The 23,171-nt window shown below is 30.5% G+C and overlaps 2 protein-coding genes across 3 annotated transcripts in view; one reads left to right on the top strand and one right to left on the bottom strand.

Annotated features, from left to right (window-relative positions):
• The window catches only part of LOC148280436 (uncharacterized), a 33,261-nt gene extending 19,175 nt beyond the window's left edge, over positions 1 to 14,086 (top strand). Inside the window, exons 2-5 of the mRNA XM_088228396.1 lie at positions 9,274 to 10,281; positions 10,693 to 10,789; positions 13,000 to 13,144; positions 13,230 to 14,086. Of these exons, the coding sequence (XP_088084522.1) occupies positions 9,274 to 10,281; positions 10,693 to 10,789; positions 13,000 to 13,144; positions 13,230 to 13,401 (1,422 nt within the window). The 3' untranslated portion in view covers positions 13,402 to 14,086. The remainder of the gene's footprint in view (positions 1 to 9,273; positions 10,282 to 10,692; positions 10,790 to 12,999; positions 13,145 to 13,229) is intronic.
• A 613-nt stretch (positions 14,087 to 14,699) lies between these two features.
• On the bottom strand, positions 14,700 to 21,498 carry Dera (deoxyribose-phosphate aldolase). 2 transcript variants are annotated; one of them, XR_015822606.1, is made up of 6 exons: positions 20,659 to 21,492; positions 18,398 to 18,591; positions 17,806 to 17,968; positions 17,430 to 17,683; positions 16,259 to 16,405; positions 14,700 to 15,075 (listed from the first exon to the last, which is right to left on the bottom strand). XR_015822606.1 is itself a non-coding variant. In XM_088228397.1 (6 exons), the coding sequence occupies exons 1-6, from the start codon at positions 20,687 to 20,689 to the stop codon at positions 14,869 to 14,871; spliced, it is 972 nt and encodes a 323-aa protein (XP_088084523.1). In that variant the 5' UTR covers positions 20,690 to 21,498; the 3' UTR covers positions 14,700 to 14,868. The 2 variants fall into 2 exon arrangements, 1 of the variants encoding a protein (XP_088084523.1); XM_088228397.1 differs by having other exon boundaries at positions 17,430 to 17,659; positions 20,659 to 21,498.
• Between the last annotated feature and the right edge of the window lie 1,673 nt (positions 21,499 to 23,171).

The following is a 23,171-nucleotide window of genomic DNA, read 5'->3' as shown; positions in this document are numbered from 1 at the left end:
TTAAAATGGATATTAACACCTCTAATAAAAATCGCCACCTGGGCGCTATCTGTCATATCTGTGCTTCCATCCAATGCTAGAAAGTAATATATAAACTCAGATACTCGATTTTCCAAGTGGTTTTCAATATATTCTCCAATGTCGTCCTTACCCCTAGTAATAGTCTGTCGAGAGAAGCTGATTTTTGTGAAATCATTTTTCTTTTCTGGACTAGAATTACTGCAACGCCCTCCAAACTTTCCTTAAAAATTTCACCGCACTGAAATACTGCATAACTCGCTTTTACGTAGGATGTTGATTTTGAAGCCACTCTACTAAATCTGATGTGCAAAAAAAAAATTTTCAAGTCATTTACTCGGTCTTGTCGAAATTGCCCTATGTACTTATTAAACTTATTCGCATGTTTAGTATCGTAATGCCATTAATTATACTCTTTCAAGACAGAAACAGAGTCGTTGCATATCAAGCATATGGGCTCTATTTAAAATTCCACGAAAAAATAGTTTATAGTCGTTACGAAGAAGCTTATTTGCTTTGAAACCGGTCTGTGAAAAAAAATAATTAGTAGTTAAAAACAAAGTTATTTTATCAGTTTATAGTCCACTTGTCTTGAAAACTTCTCAATTCTTCTGTGATTCTTCTCCTCTCTGATCAATTTTCTTTACTAGTCGATGTAAATTTTAACTGAAACAAACAAATAAAAAAAGAGTTATAGGTACATTACAAATAATTTATAGTTTTTTTTACATTTTTCGTATCCATATTTCTTAATTTTTTTGGATTTAAAAAAAGGTTTTATGACACAAGCTCAATTTACAAGTCCTGACTTGCTAAATAATCTATGTAAGGCAGGAGTCATATATATTTTTACTCATATTTATACTTCAAAAAAAAAAAAATGTACTGTAATCCAAAGTATCCGGATCAAGTTAAGTATTGTATCATAGATATTTTAATTTTGTAAAAAATTTCAGCTCAACATAGGTTTTTACCTTAAGAGCTGAAATCTATACAACCAAATGTAGCTCAATTCCTGTATTTAAAAATAAATAAATTTATAAACAATCATCCGAATAATATTATTTATATTGCGCGTTTGGATATTGTTTATTCATTATTATTGTTAACGGCACATAGTGCCTTTTACATATTTAAAAGTCTTTTAAAAAAATACATCAAAAACAATGATCTATCAATGTATGTATTTACAAATTAACACAGATAAACGCATTAAAATAATAATTAACATTTGATAAAATTATAAACTGACACTGCACACATAAAATTCAACAAATCAACATTATGTCTACCAGAATTTAAATATCAATACAGATGAGCAGTTTTATGTTAGGTAAAATTAGCAATTTTTAGGTAAAAAAAAAACAGAAACATACTAATTTTAGAGCCAAGCATCAAATATTTTTAATACATTTTTAATAAGCTGGGTGGATTTACTTACATTGTTCTTTAAAAAGTCAGCATTCAGTTTGAAAACAAGAAACTCTGTTATTATAAGTTCTTTTTACAAGTCACGCACCCGACACCCGACAGCGTTGCGAGCAGAGATCATGTTGCGGCTGTTGCGAGCTTGCGGCAGGCGGCGCAGACTGACTGGCGACTGGCAGTAGCGTGCTAAAAGCCCTTATGTTTTTTTGAGCTTTTTCAAAAACTTTCTTAATATGTGTTTTCATTGTCAGGCGTCTGTCAATAGTGACCCCGAGATATGTAATATTCTTTATAGGTTTGATCGTATTCCCATCGATTTGAAAAATGACATCTGAGAATCTTTTATTTTTTCCAACTATCATGGCTTCCGTTTTTTCTGGGGCAAATTCAAGTTTATTCGTCTCCATCCAGAGCTTGACTGAGTGCAGTGCTCCGTTAGTTTTTGCCATTAGTTCTCTTTTTCTCGCCGCTGCCGCTGTGACAGATATCGTAAGGTCGTCAGCGTACCAGTTCGACATCTTCGGCTACATCTACTGCCATAACGTCATCATAGAGGACGTTCCACAGAGTCGGTCCCAGGATTGTTTTATTTAGTAAAGATACATCTATAAAATTAGCATTTTTATTTTATTTAAAAATCTTCCGCCGTACAGTAAACCCTATAAAAGTAAATAGTTCTACATTAACTTCAAAAACACATTTAAAGTTGAATTTCTGAAAAAGAAATTGTGAAAGCACGGGGTCTACGCGGAATAGAAAAAATCTAGGGGTCTACGAGACAAAAATGTTTAAAGGCCTCTGACTTAGATGGTAAATTATATTCTGGTCCAATTGAAAAAGCTTTTTAGCTTTGAAGCTTTGTCGATGCTTGCAGATGGGATTTTTTTTCCTGTACCTAAAAACCTACTGTCGCAATACCCAATGAGACAAAAACGGTCGCAATGTATGTGGAAAATACACATTTTATTCCTGGTCTTTTTTTAAATTGCTGTTTTTTATTGATTTATGTATAACTTTAGAAAATAAAATGAAAATAAATTTAAGGAACAATGAAACAAAAGTTATATTTAGCCGACGATATTACTTTCATCTTCTGCCTGCAAACAAATCAAGGCTTTACTGACAGAATGCGTTAAGTCATTACAACAAGTTCCGAGATTCGCATTTAAAGATTTTTTATTCTTTTAACGCATTATTTCTCCCACGATTTTCTTTTATTTTTTTATTTAAAGCTTTTTTATGCATGTATTATTTCTCCCACAATTTTATTTTATTTCCATCTTTTTAATGCTTTGAAAGAGACTCTTTCAAAGCATTTTGATATCTTTAATCTAGGCCATAATATTAAGAATAGTCCAGAAACCGCATACGAGCATCAAACAGAAGGTGACTAAACTACTCTTAAACGAATAGTTTTACGTTTTGACCCATTAGTTTCTTTGTAGACGTCGCTCAGTACGCAACTCCCGATTTAAATTCAACCATGCCGTGTTGTGTCGTTTTAAAGTGTAGAAATGCTGCTGGGATCAACAAGAAACAGGATGAGATTGCATTTTATGTGTAAGTAGCAAATGCATTACTCAAAAAAAAATCCACCTGTCAGATTGTGAAAGAAAACTAAAAAGGAAATTATGTTAGTGTTGCCAGAGTAGTCAATCTATTTACGCTACTTTTTATTAATAAGAACATTGGTTTTAATTGATTTAGTGGAATTTTAGCTTCCCTGATGAAAAAAGGAAAACGGAGTGGATAAAAATAATTCAAATAGTACGGCGAGATGAGTTTTGGAAACCAACAAAGCGAAGCATAATTTGTTCAATGCATTTTGAGGAAAAATGTTTTTATGACACAAAGGGTCATTTATCTAAATGTAAAACTCTAATTATGAGTTCTGTTTCTAAAAGGCAATATTACAAAAAAACTTACTTAACAAAGGGGAAATTAAAACTATCAGGTAGACTGTATTGATATGTTCTTATTAAAAAGGTACAATTTATAGGAATGAGGAATTAGTAAAAAAAATTGACTGAACTCTTCATTCGAAAAAAATCGGTGATGTCTTTCTCTCGAAAAGAAATAAAATGGCTTTCTTTTAGAATTGGCATAAACTTTAAATTCCTTTCTTTTTTATATAACATTTTTCGAAACCCGGCACCTCGGTATCTATCTGAGAATTTAGTTTAACTTTCCAGTCATGGACTAGCACTTTGCTCATCTAATGAGAGAACTAACGAAAATTGGACCTCTTGGATTAAACAACGCCGTGGTGGACATTTGACCGACATTATCTTTAAAACATCAAATATTAAATGAAACATTTCAGTTTGTAAGTGAAAATTCTTGATGGAAGTTCATTGTAATTTGAAAAACCACACTCACGAAGGATGGGACACTAAAAATAAAATAAAATACTTAAACTCATTAAAATAGCATTATATCAACTCATTAGTTAACCCAAAGAACATTTGTTGATAATGATCCTTAAGATAAAAATAACTTTATTTAATTTACTTACATATAACTTTGAATTATCTATCCTTACCTCTGTTTTGTATAAATACATTCAACCCTTTAATAAAGATACATTTTTTTTTTTGCACCACAACAGGCCAGGAGGCTTAATTACAGTGGTGAATTACATCACAGAGCACCCAGGCTTGAAAAAAATCACATTTTAATTTTTGTGTTCTCACCGGGAATTGAACCCGGAACCTTCCGTTCGTGAGTCAAGCGTCTTTACCACTACACCACGGAGGCCAGTCTCGAAGATGTCACGAAAGAACCGGTCACTGGATATTCCAAATTTGTGGATTAAAGTATCATTCGTGTTTTATTTATATAATAAATATTAAATGGTTGGCGATGTTTTAAAGAAGGTTTTTTTTATATATCAGTTTATTAATTCAATTACTCTTATTAAATGTCCCTTTACTTATTTTCTCTGTTGTGTCAATAAATTTTTCCGCGTGTACAATAAGAATTTATAGAAATTAACAAATTGCTTTTTAAAAAATATCTTTAAAAACCTTGCATTTGTGTTATGGTTATGTTTTTCTCGATCTGGCAACATTACGTAGCGACTTCAAGCATGCGCGCGGCGAAAGTGGGGCAATGTGAGGGATTTTTGGACACAGTCCGATGTATTCAAATATGATTCTACGCTCCTTCTGGACTATTCTTAGTGTTCTAGGCATAGCATAAAATTTGAAATCAGCATCTTGTGCCTATATTTAAAAATGTTAAAATTTTTAAAGACTGTTGACTTAATGCATTCTGTTAGTATAGCCTCGAAACAAAGTGTTCCAAACACAAAAAGTCTTTCCGTTTTTTACTTCTACATTTCGTTATTCTTCATGTTTAGTTTCGCGCGCACGGTATGCAGCGCTTTCTTTTATTATAAGAAACGTTTAAAACACTCGCATTATTTTCGTTATTATTCGTTGTTTAATCGGTTAAAAATGTCATAATCTCATTTGAAGGCTCTTTGGGATTCGTTTTGCTAGAATGCATCTTCGTTGTAGTTTTTCTAGTACTAACTCATTCGATAGATATCTCAAAAAATGTATCCTGCTTTTTGTTTGATTATTATTTCAATTGTAAATAGTTTGCGAATTTACAGCGCTGATATTTTGATATCGAAAACCAAACCACCATTTTCCAACTCCGCTATTTCGAACAACATTATGTGCTGCAAACATTTTATCGACTACTTCTACACCGGGGCTGGTATTCCGAACGCATTTACAGCGCGATATAACGCGTATTTAGTACGTAAAAACGCGCTACACCGCGCTTTAATTGCGTTTGGAATACCAGCCCAGATTATGTAATATTATAAAAGGTTATGATTTCTGGCATGCATTTATCACCAGTACATCTATGGCATCAAAATGCACGCCATAAATAAGAACAACGTTTTTTTTCGTACATGTAGGACGCCACGGTAGATACTTTCTTTTCTGTAACCGAATAAAATTGGATTCTCTGCGAGCCTCTTCGTTTGAATGAATTGAGAGGGAAATTTAAGTTTATTTTTTTAGTGTCTTTAGAAAGTTTATGTTTTTGTAGTTTTTCTATTAGACTAGGGTAAAACCGGGTAACGCTAGTCAGGAGGTAATACCGGTCATTACAATATCACTCGTATTTCTACGTTCCCGCGCACGCACACATATAAAACAGGTGGCGTAATTATATCCCGTGCCGCTGCACCGACAGCCGCTCAGTTCCAAGCACACGTTTGGGATTAATGAGCATTAATTGTTTTCACGCCAAATTGATGTAAATGTTCGTCGTCAGACAATAAGAGGTGAGCGTTGGTTTTATGACGTTTTTTAAATTGTAAGTTAAAATTATTCTAGTCAATATCAAGCATTTCAATTAATCTTCAATTCGAAACTTGTCTCAACAGGTTTTTAACCTAAAAATGTTTTTACAGAAATGTTTCTAGGCGGGCAATGCCGATCAAGCTGACCGATACGTAGATTGGCTGAAACATTTAGCAGATTTCACCAAACAACAAACAAATCAAGAGACTAGAAGAAACACATTTCTAATAAATAGCATGCAAAAGTCCTGACAGGTACTCCCAACAATCGAGAAGGAAAATAGAAGAATGTCAAGATAGTAGAAAAAAGTAACTATAAATTGATTTTAGATCACTTTGTCGATCCGGAATATAAAAAAAGAGTTTCCCACACTCACAACACTCGATTAAAAACTAAGGGCTCCCTGTTTGTTCCCCGAATTACAAATTACTTCGGAGAGCGAACATTAAATTGCGTTGTTCCAAGATTGTTCAATGATCTCCCACAAACCGTCATTAACATGAAAAATCTTCAAATAAAAAAAAGTACGAAGAAATATCTTCTAGATACTTGATAGTGCCTGTTTATAAATAAATTTGTGAAATATAAATAAAATAAATGTAATATAAACCTGTCATAAAAAAAAATGTGTCCCACCGAAAAATCTTTAGACTTGGTTGCTAGCAAATTCTTGTATGTATTTTTTTTTAAATTATAAAATAAACGCTACTCTGCAGCACTGAAACTGAAATATCGAATCTGAAAAAAAGTCAACTAGAAAAAGAAAATTTAAATCGATTAATGTAAAAAAGACTAAGAAGAGAGTACTTTAAGACAAAGACAAGAGTGATGGTAGTGAGTCGAACTCGGAAATAGAAATGACAGACCTGCGTAGAGATGAAGATACTGATGCTGATGAGAACTTAAATAATAAATGTATAATCTGTGATGATTATGGACAAAATCACGAAATTTGGTATAGGTGTGTGCTATGTGGTATCTGGACTCATGCTGATTGCTCCGGGTATGACTTTCCCGAGGGCCATATTGGCGACTTCTATCTGAACAAAGCTTGACCGGTATTACCAACCAAGTGACTGGTATTACCTGCCATGGTGTTTAATACCGGTCAAATCCGTTTTTTTTTTTTAAATATTGATTAAGCCAAAATTGTAAAATTTTGTAATCTCAATGATTGTGATTATGTTAAAAGAATACTGAAAGTATAATTAGTAAGACGTTTCATTAACCAATATTGATGAATAGCTGATTTGTGATTATTTCTCCTTAAGTGACCGGTAATACCCCTTCTTCCCCTAATATCTGAAAACCCATTTTATGCTCTGAAACTTGACTCTGTATTTTTTCCTAAATTGACAAATACTTGTGTTAGCAAAAGTGAACGCTCCAGTATAAAAAAGGAAAACATCGTGGGAGAATACAGCAAAGCAAGTTTATGAATTAATAAATTTCATGTCATAAATGTTCTACATGCCCTCCGGTTGTCTGCTTTTGACGTGACCAAACTTAAGTTTTTGGTCTGATCTGATCTGATCTGATTTGATCTGATCATGCCAAGTTAAATTTTATTAAAACCACAAAATATGTTAATTAAGTTTCATTAAAAATAAGAACTTCTAATTTGCTAATTTTGCGCAAGGGTGTTTTACAAAATTACTGCTTATAAAAGTTCAAAACGTTTAAAAAATATAAAACAGATAGGTACATAAGTATTTTAAAATATACAATAAAAAGTTATATTCTCTACCTACTCTTTCGCGTTATCGGCGGGCTTCATTTATTTTATTCAGTACTTAGCAATAATTATCAATAACACTTACATAAGGCCCTTACAAACAAAATTGAATCGGAAAGTAGTCCCGTGGCTAGTGTTGCGGATCAGAGGTATAAGGTTCGAACCTTACTCTATCCCAAATTAATTCGCATGTTCTAATAGAGGGTTATTTTCAACTCTTTGAAAATGGCATCAAGATTTAAATATTTTGTTAAATCATAAGATCGTAAATGTTTCTTTAAAAAAATAACAAAACCAATCGGTAATTCATAGCATGCTAGTTGCAAGAATTATAAAAAAGAATTTTAAAATACGCAAGGAAATATAAATCAATAAGATGAAATTGAAATGGGAAGCTAGATGAATGAAGACATATCTGTATTAAATTCTGTTTGAAATATAACTTACGAGATAAACCCGGCAATGCTTTACTATTGCTAGATTTGAGTTCTTGCTAAATAGGTTAAATGAACACAATCGAAAATTTGGTATCAATTATTGTACGAGGATTTAGTCCAAATTAGATATGTACGTATACATTATTGTTTTTGTGTTTCGGTTTAGATAAATTGTGAAGACAGAGAATTTTGATAAATAGGTGATCGAACTTTGTTTTTCTGTCACTGTCTTGCAGATGCCTCCCCGATACTGTGCGAAAAAGACAACTGCATGTCAGACCTATTGTTAAAATAGACAAAATCGACGCTTCGCTCTACCGTTTTCCGCACCTCAAAACCGAACCGACTTTGTTATTTTTTTAGACGGAGTATCAGAATAAAATAGCGCCGTGCGCCCGAAGACAGCAGATAAAACTGTATTGTTTTACGGGTTTGGTTTAGATGGTTCTAGTTCCCATAATAAACATTTTTTTAAAAAACGAAACAATTTAGGGACACGCCAATGATAAGTATCTATAATGTGTAAAAAAGAGCTCTGGGCTGGTTTGGACATGTGGGGCGAATGGACAACGAAAGAACGGCTTAAAAATATTTACAATGCGAATGTTCATGTATGCAGAAATAGAGGAATACCGAAAAAGACATGGCACGACTAAATCCAACAAATACTTGTTGTTATTGTAAAAAAAACATTGCTCTAGTGCCATAATCCAGAGAGAAAAAATTGAAAGTACGTATGCATGAGGAAAAGTCGCACCGCGTGTCCTCTTAAGATTGAATATTATTAAGGATACCAACTTACAAAACTTTACTGAAAAATCTTTAGCAAAAACCGTTCAGATAAACGTAAAACAGATATTTTACCTTTTCATTGGTAAGTAGGTACCTAGGTACTTGAATTGTTAATTTCGAAAATGATAAAACTGAAAATGTATAATATCTATTTAAACCTATTGGAAGGTACAAATTAAGTTCATGCAAGTCAAACTAGTTTTGTTTATTATGAAATTGAAATAAGTGTTGATTGGAATTATCTTTTTTTTCTTTTGTAAAGTCATTGAAATCATACTTTGGTCATTTTCGGAATCAATCATTCAATTTCACTCACAACAGTTTTGAAAGATATTGTAGAAAAATAAAGGACTTAGTGAAATAAAGTCATTTTACCATAAATCTGTAAGTAGGTACTCAATGAGTTTAAGGGGTAAAACTGAGGATATATGTCAAAACTATTAGAAAATTATTTTTTAACGAGATTATTGTTATATCTTTATTATGAGTATTACAAAAACAGATTATATCCTTACATGTTAAACATTTTATTTTTTAGGGCTTGTTGATAACCACTTCCATAGTTTCTGCGCAAGAGTTTTACGATATCCAGAAAATTAACTCCACGGCGACTAAACATAACCAAGAACAACTTTCGAGAATATTGGAAGCACCTCTATTCAGACAAAATGGCTATGTTGGAGGATTACAAGATTACGCCAGTTACTCCCCTCAGGGCTTTGATAAATCTGAGCCCCGGGAAGTTATTGAAGAAACCAGAACGACTGTTGCCAGTTTTCTATCACCAGTTCCATCATCCAATCTAGTCCCACCGAAAGTTGAAGCTATGGACTCATTTGCTAGTTATGAAACCAGACCAGAACAGGGTAGACCTTTACCTTTGTATGCTAATGCTGAATACATTGCTCAACCTTACAATACTCCAACTTTGATATATAAACCAAAATATTTAAGACCCATCCCTAGTACTGATTCATACATCCCTATAAATCCTCTGTCCAAGCAATTAGATCTTCCATTACCGAGTGCTCCTAACACTCAATTTATCAAGCCACCTAAACCTTCTCTAAAGTTTCAGGTTCCTCTATTTGAGCCATTCACTCCTTTCAAGGCTAACACTCAGCCTCAGCTTCAATATTCTTCTCAAAATGAAGATATTCATAATGTACCATCCAAATCATTAGAAACCCCGTACCCAACACTATCGCAAACTTTAGAACTCGGAAAGAGTGAATCAATCAAGCCTTCGAGGTTACCAACAAAAACATTCCCTAAAAAATATAACTCAAATACAGATGAATACGCACCAAAGAAGTTAGTTAAAAATATTCCAGTTTCTGAATCTGTTGAAGATGTTGATATCACAAAAATTAAGATAGGCCAAAAACATCTTCAAAAACTTACATCGAGTCCTGCTGAATCTGAAAAACCAGATATTAAAATAAATAAGAATCAAAGAAAACAAGAACTTGAAAAACAACGACATAAGTTTGAGGAAGCGCAAAAAAAAATTCAGGCTAAGAAGGAAGAAGAATCCAGACAGCAGGTAATAAATAATGCTTTTTTTATAATAGAAATAAAAGATGACACAAATTGGTGGATTAAAGTATAAACTGGGTGAAACTAATGAATCAAAGGGCTGAGGTTTAATCCAACTCTACTGCAGCTCGATTTCCATTTTTCTGATGATTGGTCTGAAAATTCAAATATTTTGGTAAATACCTAATAAGAACTTTTAGAAAACACAACAGCTAATAATAGTTATTATACAAAAATAAACATGGGTACTTATGTACCTACATATTTCAAAAATAAAAACTCCTTATGACAAAATAGTTTAATTTCCAGTAATGTCGCAATAATAAAAATACAATGTTTTTCCAGGTTTCAAAACTCTGAACTCTGAGTTGACCTACCTGTTATGATGCTTGAAAATTAAATAATATTGTTATTTCAGCAACTATTTGTAGACGAAACAGTGGCTAGAGCATCTGTATCAAACAGCGAGCCCGTTGCGTCTGAATCTGGTTTCAACAATTTCCATCATGGACCAGGTGAGTAAATAAGTAATATAATATATGAATAAACAATTATTGTATTTAAAATAAAACCATCTTTTAATTTTATATACATACCTGTTCTGATAAAAGTTCTTCAAAATCTTCTGTTATTACAAAAGTCACTTTACTACACCGAGGAATATGATATATTTCTTTTTTTTTTATTTATTATACAATTCTTGGTAATACTAGCCAGAAAGTATTATTGATTTTAGTATTCTACTTAAATACCGCAGTACTTAAATAAGACTTTGCAGTTTGTAGTTTAATTATAAGAGCGTTTTGCTTCAATTCAGTTCTAAGTTCTATACAGTGGCTAGTGATGTTAATTTATAGAACAAATTTCAATAAATCGTTGGTTATCATATACATATAGATTCTGCTATTCATATACTAAGATTATACATGAATTTCTATAGTTGTAACTACAAGCATAGTAATTAATAAACTGTAATTATTATAAAATAGTTTAAAATAATTATCTATATAATATTATATTATGCTTTAATACTATAAAGAAATTGGGTAGCTACATACATATATATATATATATAAATACATATATATTACAATAGTTAAATGAGAGGTGAATATTCAAAAGCTTTAACTATTTCAATATGTGTACTCTATTGTGGCCCTTTAATGAAGCTTTGTAACCCCGATGCCATTAACTGGTAATGATTGTTCTACATAGTAAATAAATTAAGTATCATTATTAATTTAGCGTTTTTATATTTCTCACAAGTTATAAACATTTTGGATCTAGTATTCATTTTTGATCAAATACTAAAACAATTAATAGTAATAATTTCTCTTTTTCTTTACATTATGACATTATTTTTTACTGACTATTAATTTGAGCATTCTGATTTGTAGGGATTTTGTGTGTTAAAAATATTGGAATCAATTACGTATTTATAAATATATTATTTATTTAAAGCCTCGAGTGCAAAAATACACATAGGTACTTTGGCAGGCTTATTGCAACAAGCAATATCTTCTGCCAACCAAAAACCAGGTCATAAGCCCTGTAGATACCTAGACTTCTATATTACCTTTTTTTAAATGTTCTTAATTTCTGTTGTAATATGTTAATATAACAAGTTCCCCGGGAAGTTGAATCCAGTCTATGTCTACAAAAATTTGGACAAACTCAAAATATTGTTAATAGTCAAAATAGTAACTGTGTTTGCTGCTGCTATTGTAATCTGTTAATTTTTACTATTGTTAAAAACGGCCCAAAAAAAAAAATATTTGGTAAAGCGTGATAATGGAAATAAGCATACTTTTTTATTGTTTTTTCAGTAGTCTTATTAATATATCTTCACTTATATAAACATACTTTTAATGTATTACTCAAAATAAAAATAAAACATAATTAATACTTCATATAATACATGAAATATAATGGACTGGAGGGAAGAAATATGCTTGGTCAGTTTGTTTATGAATTAGAATTAAATATGCCAATTTGTACATTTTGACTGTATGCACTGTTTTGTCACCCAAAAAACTTAATAAACACTATTAGTCATCAACAAAGTGGTCAAAAAGTTTTGATAAGTCATGATAAACATGATAAGTCAATAAGAAAAGTGAAAGAAAGATAAAAAGAAACAAAAACTATTATCGACTGTCCAGTCTTCATATGTACACTGGAACCTCTTTTAACACGGAGGATACATGGCAGTGCGGTGTAAAAAAGTACACTAAAATGGAGCGAACCCATAAGTTGTTTTTAATTAGTTTTTTTAAACTCCTGATCGAGCCACTCTCTTATTTTGCCATTATCACTTTTGGTAGTAGATACTATTTCTAAGATTGGCAAATTTAATATACAGAACCAAATATTTGTCCTTTTGCTATATTTTTTGCATCATGTTAACGAAAAGCCGACTGTATGATGTAAAAACGAATATCATTTAAATTTGTACAAAGTTAGAGAATTTTAATAAAGGAAAGGAGCGCGGCGATGAATCTACCTTTGATGGGATGTTCTTCAATATTGGAGCACTGATGATGAAAGTTCACTATGAATTATTTGACGATTTTGATAACAGCTTTCTCAACGACGTGCCACAATTCCAAGTATTTCTTGTAAACGTATTTCAACAATGATTGTATTCCAAAATCCACAAGGATTGTATAAGTAGTACGTTAGAATTGTAATGAATAAAAACCAAAAATGTAATTGAAATTTACAGAAAATAGTTTCGCATCTCCATCTCATCATACGGCAGCAGGACTTGGTGATGTCAGCCACGAAGCTGGTGGAGATCGTACAGAGTTCCAGATGCACGGACAACACGGACCGCACAGCTACAAGTTTGGATATGACACAGGAAAGGGGTAATAAAACACTTCAATCATATCCAATGTACATCCGCAAAGTCAACAATTTTCCTAGGTGTGTAAATAATTAATTTTATTTCAGAAAAATCGCCAGTTCCGATACGAAGAAAGAGATAATGATGGATATGTCAAGGGTCACTACGGATTCTACGATAAACGGGGAAACTTCAAGTAGTGAACTACGATGCTCATCCGGATCATGGTTTCCACGCAGAAGGATCCTTTGGAAAAGTGTAGTTCTTTATAAGATGTAAGTGTTTAATATTATAATTCATCATCAAGAATACAAAGTGGTTTAACAAACACAAACTCTTACAACTTCTAATAAAACGCAAGAGTTAGAATATAAGTTTTACTCTAAATATCTGTGAATTTTTATTAAAAAAAAAATTACATATGTAAAATTTAAGAAGAGAAATTGTTATTCAGAAATCTTTTATAAATTTTTTTTTGATTAATGTTAAAAAGAAAATTTATTGAGACATGCCACATGCCACTTATATGTATATTTATGTATGCACAGGTAAAAATGTAGATCTAGGAAACTGAATGAGATAAAAAAACTAAGTTTTCATTAAATGGTCGGTCAATAAAATAATCAGTTTATGCAGGTTTTTGAATGTAACAAATTCAGAAATAAGGTAGGATACCTAATTATGTGATTTCACTAGTTTGTACATAATAATAGATAGGAATGTAATATTTATACTAAAAATACTGATGTGAAATGTTCTCTGTCTCTGATGTAATGTGTTAAAAACAACTTCTTATAAATTCAGTAAGAAAGGTATATAGGGAATGATTTATTTTTCCCAAACATAAAATTCAAGCATTGTGGTATTGACTGACCAAGATTTAATAACACAAAAATTGAGAAGTGAAAATAACAAAAAATGTATAAGTTATACTTTTTTATAAAATAAACATGTTTTAAATAAATAGTATTTTATTTTATGTGAAAGTATTGAATTGCTACTTTACATAATCATACATATTAAATTGTATCTTTAGTTGTCGAAAATCACATCAGCTGGAATATGTTCCTTTATTCTTGCGGTGAGGGACCAAGAGTTATGGAGTCAGAAAGTTTAGGTGGGTGAATCGACTTTTTGTATTTATTTTATATATTTATTGCATTAAAAAGTACACATATTTAAAACTAGTGAATTAGAAATTAATACGGATCGTCCTCCGGTTAAGATAGTCTCCATATGACATGGCTCAGCCTGTTCTAAGATGGAGATTTTTTATGATTTACAGTAAGATAAGTAGTTCTATATAAATGTTTTTTTTTTATATATTCATAGAAATACATATATATAACAAAAAAATAATAATAAAACAATAACAACAAAAAAGAACTAAAATTACTTAATTATAAATGCATAGCTAATTAAATATAAGAATTTGATAATCATAATTATGTAAATAGAAGGTTTTTTGTGGAAGGAAGACGGAGGCGGGTACAGAGCGAGTGATATCGAGTACAAGGTTATCAAAATGGAACAAAACATGATTTTATAGATGAGATACCTAATCAATAATAACAATGTTCAGTTGAAATAATTATATTTTTAATTTTATTTCAACTTTTAGGTTTAATAAAAAAATACATAGAACAATGTAAAAATAATGTATATCATTGTAGGTTTAGAAATTGAAAATATTTCAAATGGGATATAACTTTGTACAATTTTTTTTTTTTTAAATAATTTTTTTTTTTAGATAAATGAAAATTTACTACTAGGACAAATGATATTATTTGCAGACTCATAAAACCATTTTTCTATGTCTCCAAGTAATCCAGAGGCTCCAATGCGGAACAGTGCAGGAGTAAGCCATTCATCTCCCAGTTGAGTTTTTACAAGGATTAACCAGTTAATGGCATCCTGACAAGTTCTCAGGCCACCCGCCGGCTTCAGACCAATCTAGAATGTAAAATAATTATACCCTTTGTAGATTTTTATTTATTTTATTTTTTACACTTTATATGCATATACAATTTTACATATAAGGGCAGGCATATTGCCTTAAGGCAATTTCTTCCTACCTACCCAAACCGTTCAGATTGTGAAAATTATAAGTACATGGACATATTTTAACAGAACACAATTTTATATAACCAATTTAAAACAAAAATGAACTAAAAGAAATTACACTTTACTATGGAATACATTACTATACTATTATGTAAATATAATTTACTAGTGCCATTTTAAAAGCAGATTTTCTTAAGCACATTATAAATATGTTAAACATTCCAATTGGTTTAAAAAAAGACTTCATATTGTCAATGTTCAGGCAAAAGTCAATAACAAAAAAGTTTAAAATTAGAATTATTTGTTTTTTTGCTATGTGAATTTATATTACTATATAAAAAAACATTAAAGAAAACATGACAAAAATATTTCCTTTAATAAAAATAAATATTTGACAAAATTATAATAATTATTTTTATAATATTATTGTAATTATTCTTCCTTTCACTAACTCTATAGCTTGCATTGCCCAGATTATAAACAATAAAAAGTCACTTAACCAAATTTTAGCCACCTTGCCTCATTAAAAACCTTGCAGGGCTGCAATTATAAACGCTATCTTCATCAGTACATATCGAGACGGTATAAAGTAATATTGATATTTATGTATGAAAATGTGTATATTTGTATGGAAATTCGAAGTATCTTCATCGGCAACCTACAATTGAATATATTTGGAAAAAAAATTGTAAACATATTCTATTTTTCATTCAGAAAACTAAATTTTACTTTGAAGTTAAAATAAAGATAAATTTTAACTTCTTATTAGAATACGGGCCTAGATATTTTAAAATGCCTTAGAAGAAAAAAGTTACCAATGGAATTTAAAAAAAGAATGAATTATTATGTTGTGTACATAAAATCTCCAAAACAAAAAAATCAAATTTTTCTTTGGTCTCCAAACTTTTAAATGCAATTTCTCAAAATAACATTTTTTGGATTTGTTACTGACTTTCGCCTGAGCGGCGACGATAGTTTTTTGAAATAAACATTTTTACAAATTTGGGGTATTGTAGATGATAATAATAATAATTTTACAAGATGTAAGTAATACATAAAATATAAAAAATACCTTTTTTCCAGTCAACTGATAAAATTCTCTAATAGATCTACACATAACCAATCCAACTGCCAATGTCGCATTGACTCCCTCTTTTCCTGTTGAAGTTTTTATAAAATCACAACCAGCAAACATAGCCAACATTGCTGCTTTGTAGACCTTTAAAAAACATATTGCCAATCATTAATATTCAAATGTTTATTTTTTTTTTTTTTCATATTTTGTAGATGTTATACTGGTAAAATAAAAAAGATATATTTTACAAAAAAGTAGATATACAAAAGTAGATATATTTTAAATAATATGTATTACATTCACATTTCTAGTAATATTATAAGTTTTGTATGATTAGTTATTTTATGTTATGTATAATTTTTATATGACAACATTTATAATAACAATATTATGTGGAAGCCTCTAATTGGACTTTATGATATGTATTTATGGTATAATTGTATCTTATAAATTTATAAATGTCTGTTGGCTTTCCAATGAAATAAAATAAAATAAGAAGTTTTTTAATGATATCTTTATAATTATGAATTGATCTCAAATGAATACATTATGTAAAAGATTCATAGTGGCAAAAGAGATATTTGGTATATTTTAATTGGGTTATTTCACCACCTAGACTTTTTTTAATTTACGTTTTATCGTCTATCTATTTTTATAAATTGTATTATTATAACATGTATGTTTTCCATTCCTATGTTTCCCTTATCCATTTCATACAAGCTTCCCGGAAGTGAAGGGCTCTACTAGTCTGGAGCAAAGAAGCAAATGGTTAAAGACTTCCTCATCAAAAATCAAGAATTCAAAATGTAAAAGTATAATGTTAAATCTTTATTTCTCCTTTTTTAAATTCAGCCATTATTTTTTTTTAAAAGGAGATAATTTTCTGTTTGTCTGTATTACTATTAGTTTGCAAAATCTAGTTTTCAATATTTTAAAGCATTCAAAATTGTTAGTGACAATTCTTGGTGCAAGTTTATTTAAATTTATTATGGAAGTAAAAGACAAGTGATAGTTAATGTGATAGAGGAGATGTCACGAAAGCGATGAAACCGGTCACTGGTTATTCCAAATTTTAGTATCACATCTTTTATTTCTATAATAAATAAAATATTTAATCTATATTAGAATAAAATTAAAACTAAAATTACTAATTAAAGAGTTGCCTTACATTGGTCATAGAACCCAGCTCTCCAATGGCCAAGATTACTTTCATGTTACTTGGTCCACACGCTGTCCTCATCTGAAGAAGTTCTTCAAACAACAATCGCCAGTTTCCAGTCAGAACTAAGCTTCGGTCAATCACAACATCAATCTCAGATGCACCATTTTCTATTGCAAATTTTATTTCCTGAAGACGAGTTTCCAGAGAGTACTGACCAGTAGGAAAGCCTGTTGCCACTATAAAATATTGGAGTTAGGTACCTGCATATTTTTTGAAGATTTAAAAACATTATTTTCATGTGAATACATTATAATGGATGGATAAAATACACATATCAAAAAGATTCAAGAAATTAAAAAAAAATCTATTAAATTTTATTAACCTGCAGCTATTGGGATTTTAAGTTCCATAGACTTGATAGCTTCTGCTGCATCCAAAACTCGGGATGGATAAACACAAACGGCGGCAGTTGTAAGTGATGATAGACTTTCTTCATTCAAATTTGTGAGTTGTTTGCAGCAGTCTATTGGTAGAGGCGTTGCTGCCTTAAAAAAATGCAAGTAATTATCTAACTTTTGACACGGATGGTCATTTGTATTTGTAATCTGTAAGTTTTCAGAACAAAATATACACAAGTGGGGTTAAAATCTAAAACATAGCACACATTGTCATATGATGAACTAATCTGAAGTAATCGGCTAGTTCCTTCGTTCAGTGGGAACGAGCGCTGGATGAGGTTTTTAGATATTAAAAATTATTTTTGAAGAAAATAAAAATGGTGGCGGTAATTTACAATAAATGAGAGATATTTTATTTGTTTTTCTATAAATGTAGTTACTATAAAATACTATTATAGATATTCAAATGTAAAGGTAAGCTGCGCGTAATCGCTTATATGGACGATTCACTTCGAGGATGGAGCGACCTAATTTACCGTTTATACAGTGAATGATATTCCAAATACTGCAACCAACCTTATAACAGAGTCGTTGAACATTACATTTAGTATCGTCACCAGCGAGAGTTGTCAAGTCAATACAAGCCACAGCCTTCAAAAGCCAAGTAGCTCGATTATGTTTATCGAGAATATTATAGCTAGAAAGCATATTACTGACTGTATTATTGACACTATGGAGATTGATGCTGACATTGTCGATCCATTTGGAATCTGCAAAAAAGGGTTGTGTATCAAAATTCTCTCAGTCTAGTCTTAAATAATTGTTCTTGTGCAGCATAAATGACACAAAAAGTATTACAATAATAAATTAATTCAATTGATATAATGGGATTAAATTCAATTTTCTATTCACATCTAATAAAGAATGACTTTTTTTAAAAATACCTACATACTTCCATTCTTTTTTTTGTTATTAAAAAAGTATACACCAACCTGAATATTAAAATAACAGTATATGACGGTTTATTTTCTTAAAGAAGTACACCCTGGGAGTTAAATAACAGATGTTGGATAGAAAGAGAACAAAAAAAATGTTTTAATTTTAACCGTAACGTTTTTTTAAACAATAAAAGTGGATTCATGTTTAATACTTTTTGAATTTGTTATTACTAATATAAAACCCTCTATGTATTCTTCTCACCATGCGTTTTTTTTCTATGTGTACATGCACGAGGGACATAATGGGAAATTCGGTATACACTTATACAATAAATGACTTAGTAGTACCTAGGTATTTGTTATTGTCGAGATTTTAAAAAGCATGTTAAAAAATAACTGCAATGAGTAGTCATACTCCTAAAAGCATAATAATATTATACAGGTGTTCTTTAAACCCTGTCACATCCGAAACCACGATGATCAGTATGGACAAGAAGACATATTGGCATATTTAAAAAAATATTTAGAACAAATATTTTTTTTTTAAATATAATATAATAAAAACAAATGTCTCCGGCAGAAGTGAGCAATCATTTGCTTTTTTAGATACTTTATTTTATTAGTTCCAAAAAATTATTTTAATGTGCCAATATGTCTTCTTGCTCATACTGATCATCGTGGTTTCGGATGTGACATGGTTTAATAAACACCTGTATAAGCTCATTCATCTAATTCAGTTGTAAGATCGCTCTTTTGGCACTTTTGTAACAGGTAGACTAGATAATTACTAAAAAATATTGGGTTAGTTGTATATTTATAGTGGAAAAGGAATATTTAATTAGTTAAGTAAGTACTGACTTCTGATTTTCGAATAGATCTGCCGTTAGATTTTAAGAAATGTTTTAAAATTTACTTAGGTATAACCTTAGAGTAATAACCTAATAGAGTCGCCCATACAAATAAAAAAATAAATACAACCTTCAAAGAGGATTGACCCACTACTCGGTTAAAGTGTACAATCTACTTCCATTATCCATAACGACAATTAGTAAGTTCTCAGAATATAAAATTGCTATTAAGAAATGGATAGTGGAGGTGGGTTGCGCACGGATCGATGAGTGGATCAAGCCAAATATGTAAAATGTATGCACTGTTTATGATTTTTTTAAATTAGTCTATATAAATTGGTTATGTTTTTTATGAATATTTTTGTTTTTTATTGTTTCTTATGTTAATTATAATTAGGTTAATTGGTATAATAACGATTTTTTATTGTTATTATTTTGTTAATTTTGTTAAATAGCTAATCTTAGGCATGTTTCACATTTTGTAAAATGTTTCCCTCGGCACAGGACACCCCAGTGAGGGAACATTATTCTGTATAAAAAAAAGAATACAAACAATGCAAAAATAAATACGGAGAAAAAGCACTATGATTATTGACCACGAAGTTAGCTACAAACTACAGCAATACAACGGACCGTAGGCACTTGCGTTGAGAATTGCGAGCGCAAACTGAAACTGTCCATTACACGTTTATTGTAAAACTAAAAACCAAACTAAAACAAAACCAAAAATTTGGAACTCTTTTGTTCTACGCAATAGAGCATAAGGGCTTCTCTAGAGAACTGTTACTCTGAGGGTATAACTTTATTTCAACTGAAAAATAACTGTATCTTAACTAGACTTAAAGGTAATATTGATTGTCGATTATTTATTTATGATGTATTAAATTAACTGATAACATTTTAAGAACTAATATAAACTTTTAATAACATTACATTGTAGGTACCAACAAAATTTGTGGAAAACAATTTTTTTCTAATTGATTTGAAATATCTCAAGGCTTTCCATTAATTTTATTTCTTCAGGGGTGTCAATCAAATGCAGAATACTCACCAAATGATACCATAATTTCATTTTTCACCATCTCGAGTCTCGAGTTTTATTTTGCGTTAAGAGTTAAAACGAGTAGGTGTACGTGACCAGAGATCAGTCGTGAGACGTGACTGTTATTAGATAAGGTTACAAAAAATATGAGGAATGACTGTGAACTATATGAACTGTTATCAGCAAAGCTATCACATCTAACTTCTTACGGAATTTGAATTAAATTGTATTTAGGTATTTTAGAGTGGCTTGGGTGAGCATACACGTTTCGACGCGTAAAAATTACTACTTTAATTACGATGTATTAAAATTATCCATCGTTCTGAGGTGGGCATTTTTTTCTTTAAAACATATGAAAGAAAAATTAGTCAAATTAGTCGATAAAGACGAACTAAATTCTGACAGGACTAACCTACTAAATTCTGACATATCGCACACTGAGTAAAATACTGTTGTAACTCAAAATTACTGATTTTACAGGAGAGCAAAAATTCCGTTTCACTATAAATAAAATTATACATCTAAGAAAAAGTGAAAGGTTTTTCAATATTTTTTATATGATGTATTTGTAGTAGGTACATCAGGAGTAAATGACAGTGTATTTATTTTGATTAAATACAGAATATATAAAAATATGTAATAAAAAAAATGAATGTAGAAAAGTGAAGTAATTGGTGTAATTTCTCAGGTATTCGTGATAGAATGACGACTGTTTTAGTCAAATATGCAGAATGAAATTCACGTTTCTGATTGCGTTCATAACTCAAAAACTCAAAATCGATACATTTTGAGCTACAATAGTTTTCTACTCAGTGTGCGATATGTACAATGTATAATGACACTGTCTGCAGCGTTGCCAGATCCGATCACGCGAAAAAAGGGAGATTCAGAAAAATAAATCGGTAGATTTCGGTAGTAGGGGGAAGAGGGGGGCAAAAATAAATTTGACAGTTGTTCGAAATTAAAGCGCCGTTTTGCCTATGGCCGTTGCTTTAAATAGTTGAAAACGCTTGGTAAATGAACAATTGAAAACCAAAAGGACTGCAATAAGTGAATCACCAAAATAACGTGATTTATAATGTCTTCTTTTTCTTACAAAACAATGTAAAATTACAATATTTAATTTCAATACTCAAATATTCGTTGAAGAAAGCAATATTTGAGTTGGTTCTTATAAAAAATAATAATATAATACATAAATTAAAATTCAAAATATTATTTTATTGAATGAATGACACAATTTTAGCAAAATATATAGTATTTCTATTGTCAAACAAAGAAATAATTAACGTTTTAAAGTTCTTTCAATGCAACTTAAAACTTAATAATAACTGCTAACTGCTAAAGTAGGTACTGAACAAATTATTAAAACAATGATTAACTCAATTTAAATAGATATTTAACTAAAGGTAAAACCATTTATATTATTTTCAATATGAAAAGTGATCCCTCTACATTTCACTTCATAAAATGGACATATATACATTTTTCAATAAAGAAATTCTATGCCATGATTTATTTTATCATTTATATTCAGCAATACTAGCCAATTCCATAATTAAAATATCATTCATTGTTTACTTATGTACTATGGATAAGCAGTTTTTTTAAATAAGCAACTGATGGCAATTGAAGTGAGCAAACAAGCAATAAATTATTATAATATGAATTCGTTTTATTTGCATTGAAATTTTGTTCTGTGGAAAAAACAAGGAAATGTATAAAAATCGGTAGAATTTCAATCGAATTCGGTAGATCGGTAGATTGCTCCCAAAATAGGTAGATCTACCAAAAAATCGGTAGATCTGACAACGCTGACTGTCTGTTTTAAAACAAACGGCTAGATGCTGCTCTATAGATATATAGTGGCATCTAGCCCGTTTAGCCGTAAAAATATTGCCGGTTGGCGCGATCGGAGGCAAAAGCCCCTCTACGAGTTCTTGTAGAGGGGGCTTTGTCGGAGGGCCCTGAAGTATATTTTAGGGTTACCAGACTAAAATGTTTCCAGACTTCGTATGGAATTTCAGAAATTAAAAAAATATACACAAATGTGTAATACATATTGAATGAAATACGTATGTTATGGAAATTCTATAGGGATATCTAAAAATCCCTTCTGCTAAGAGAATACATCTCTAGAAAATAACAAAAACTTTTTGTTTCGTTAAATATAATACATACATAAAATATATTTATATACATAAAATAGAGGATAGAGTAAAAAATAGATTTATTATTCATTTTAAATATAGAATAAGAATAAGAATTAAATATAAGAGTGATAAAACAAATAATAGATGCTTGAGATATCACCATCATAAAAACGTCTGAGTCTGAGTCCGACTCAGTGTTACCATTAAGTGAAAAAAAATTGGTCATAGGGGTTAAGGCAAACATCTCTTTTATCGTATTTTTCTTCTACGCGGATGACGTGGTCACAGTGTGCTTTTCATTCCGTTAAAGTGATGGATTGAAATACCTCTTCAATCAATTTTGGGATTTCTGCTTTGTCCCTTCCAATA

The sequence above is a fragment of the Micrasema longulum genome, unplaced genomic scaffold (assembly GCF_059751315.1).
Source record: "Micrasema longulum isolate JH-2025_06_02 unplaced genomic scaffold, ASM5975131v1 h1tg000580l, whole genome shotgun sequence".
Taxonomy (NCBI): domain Eukaryota; kingdom Metazoa; phylum Arthropoda; class Insecta; order Trichoptera; family Brachycentridae; genus Micrasema; species Micrasema longulum.
Note: the sequence above shows the minus strand (reverse complement) of the source record. Positions and strands in the feature narration are given on the sequence as shown.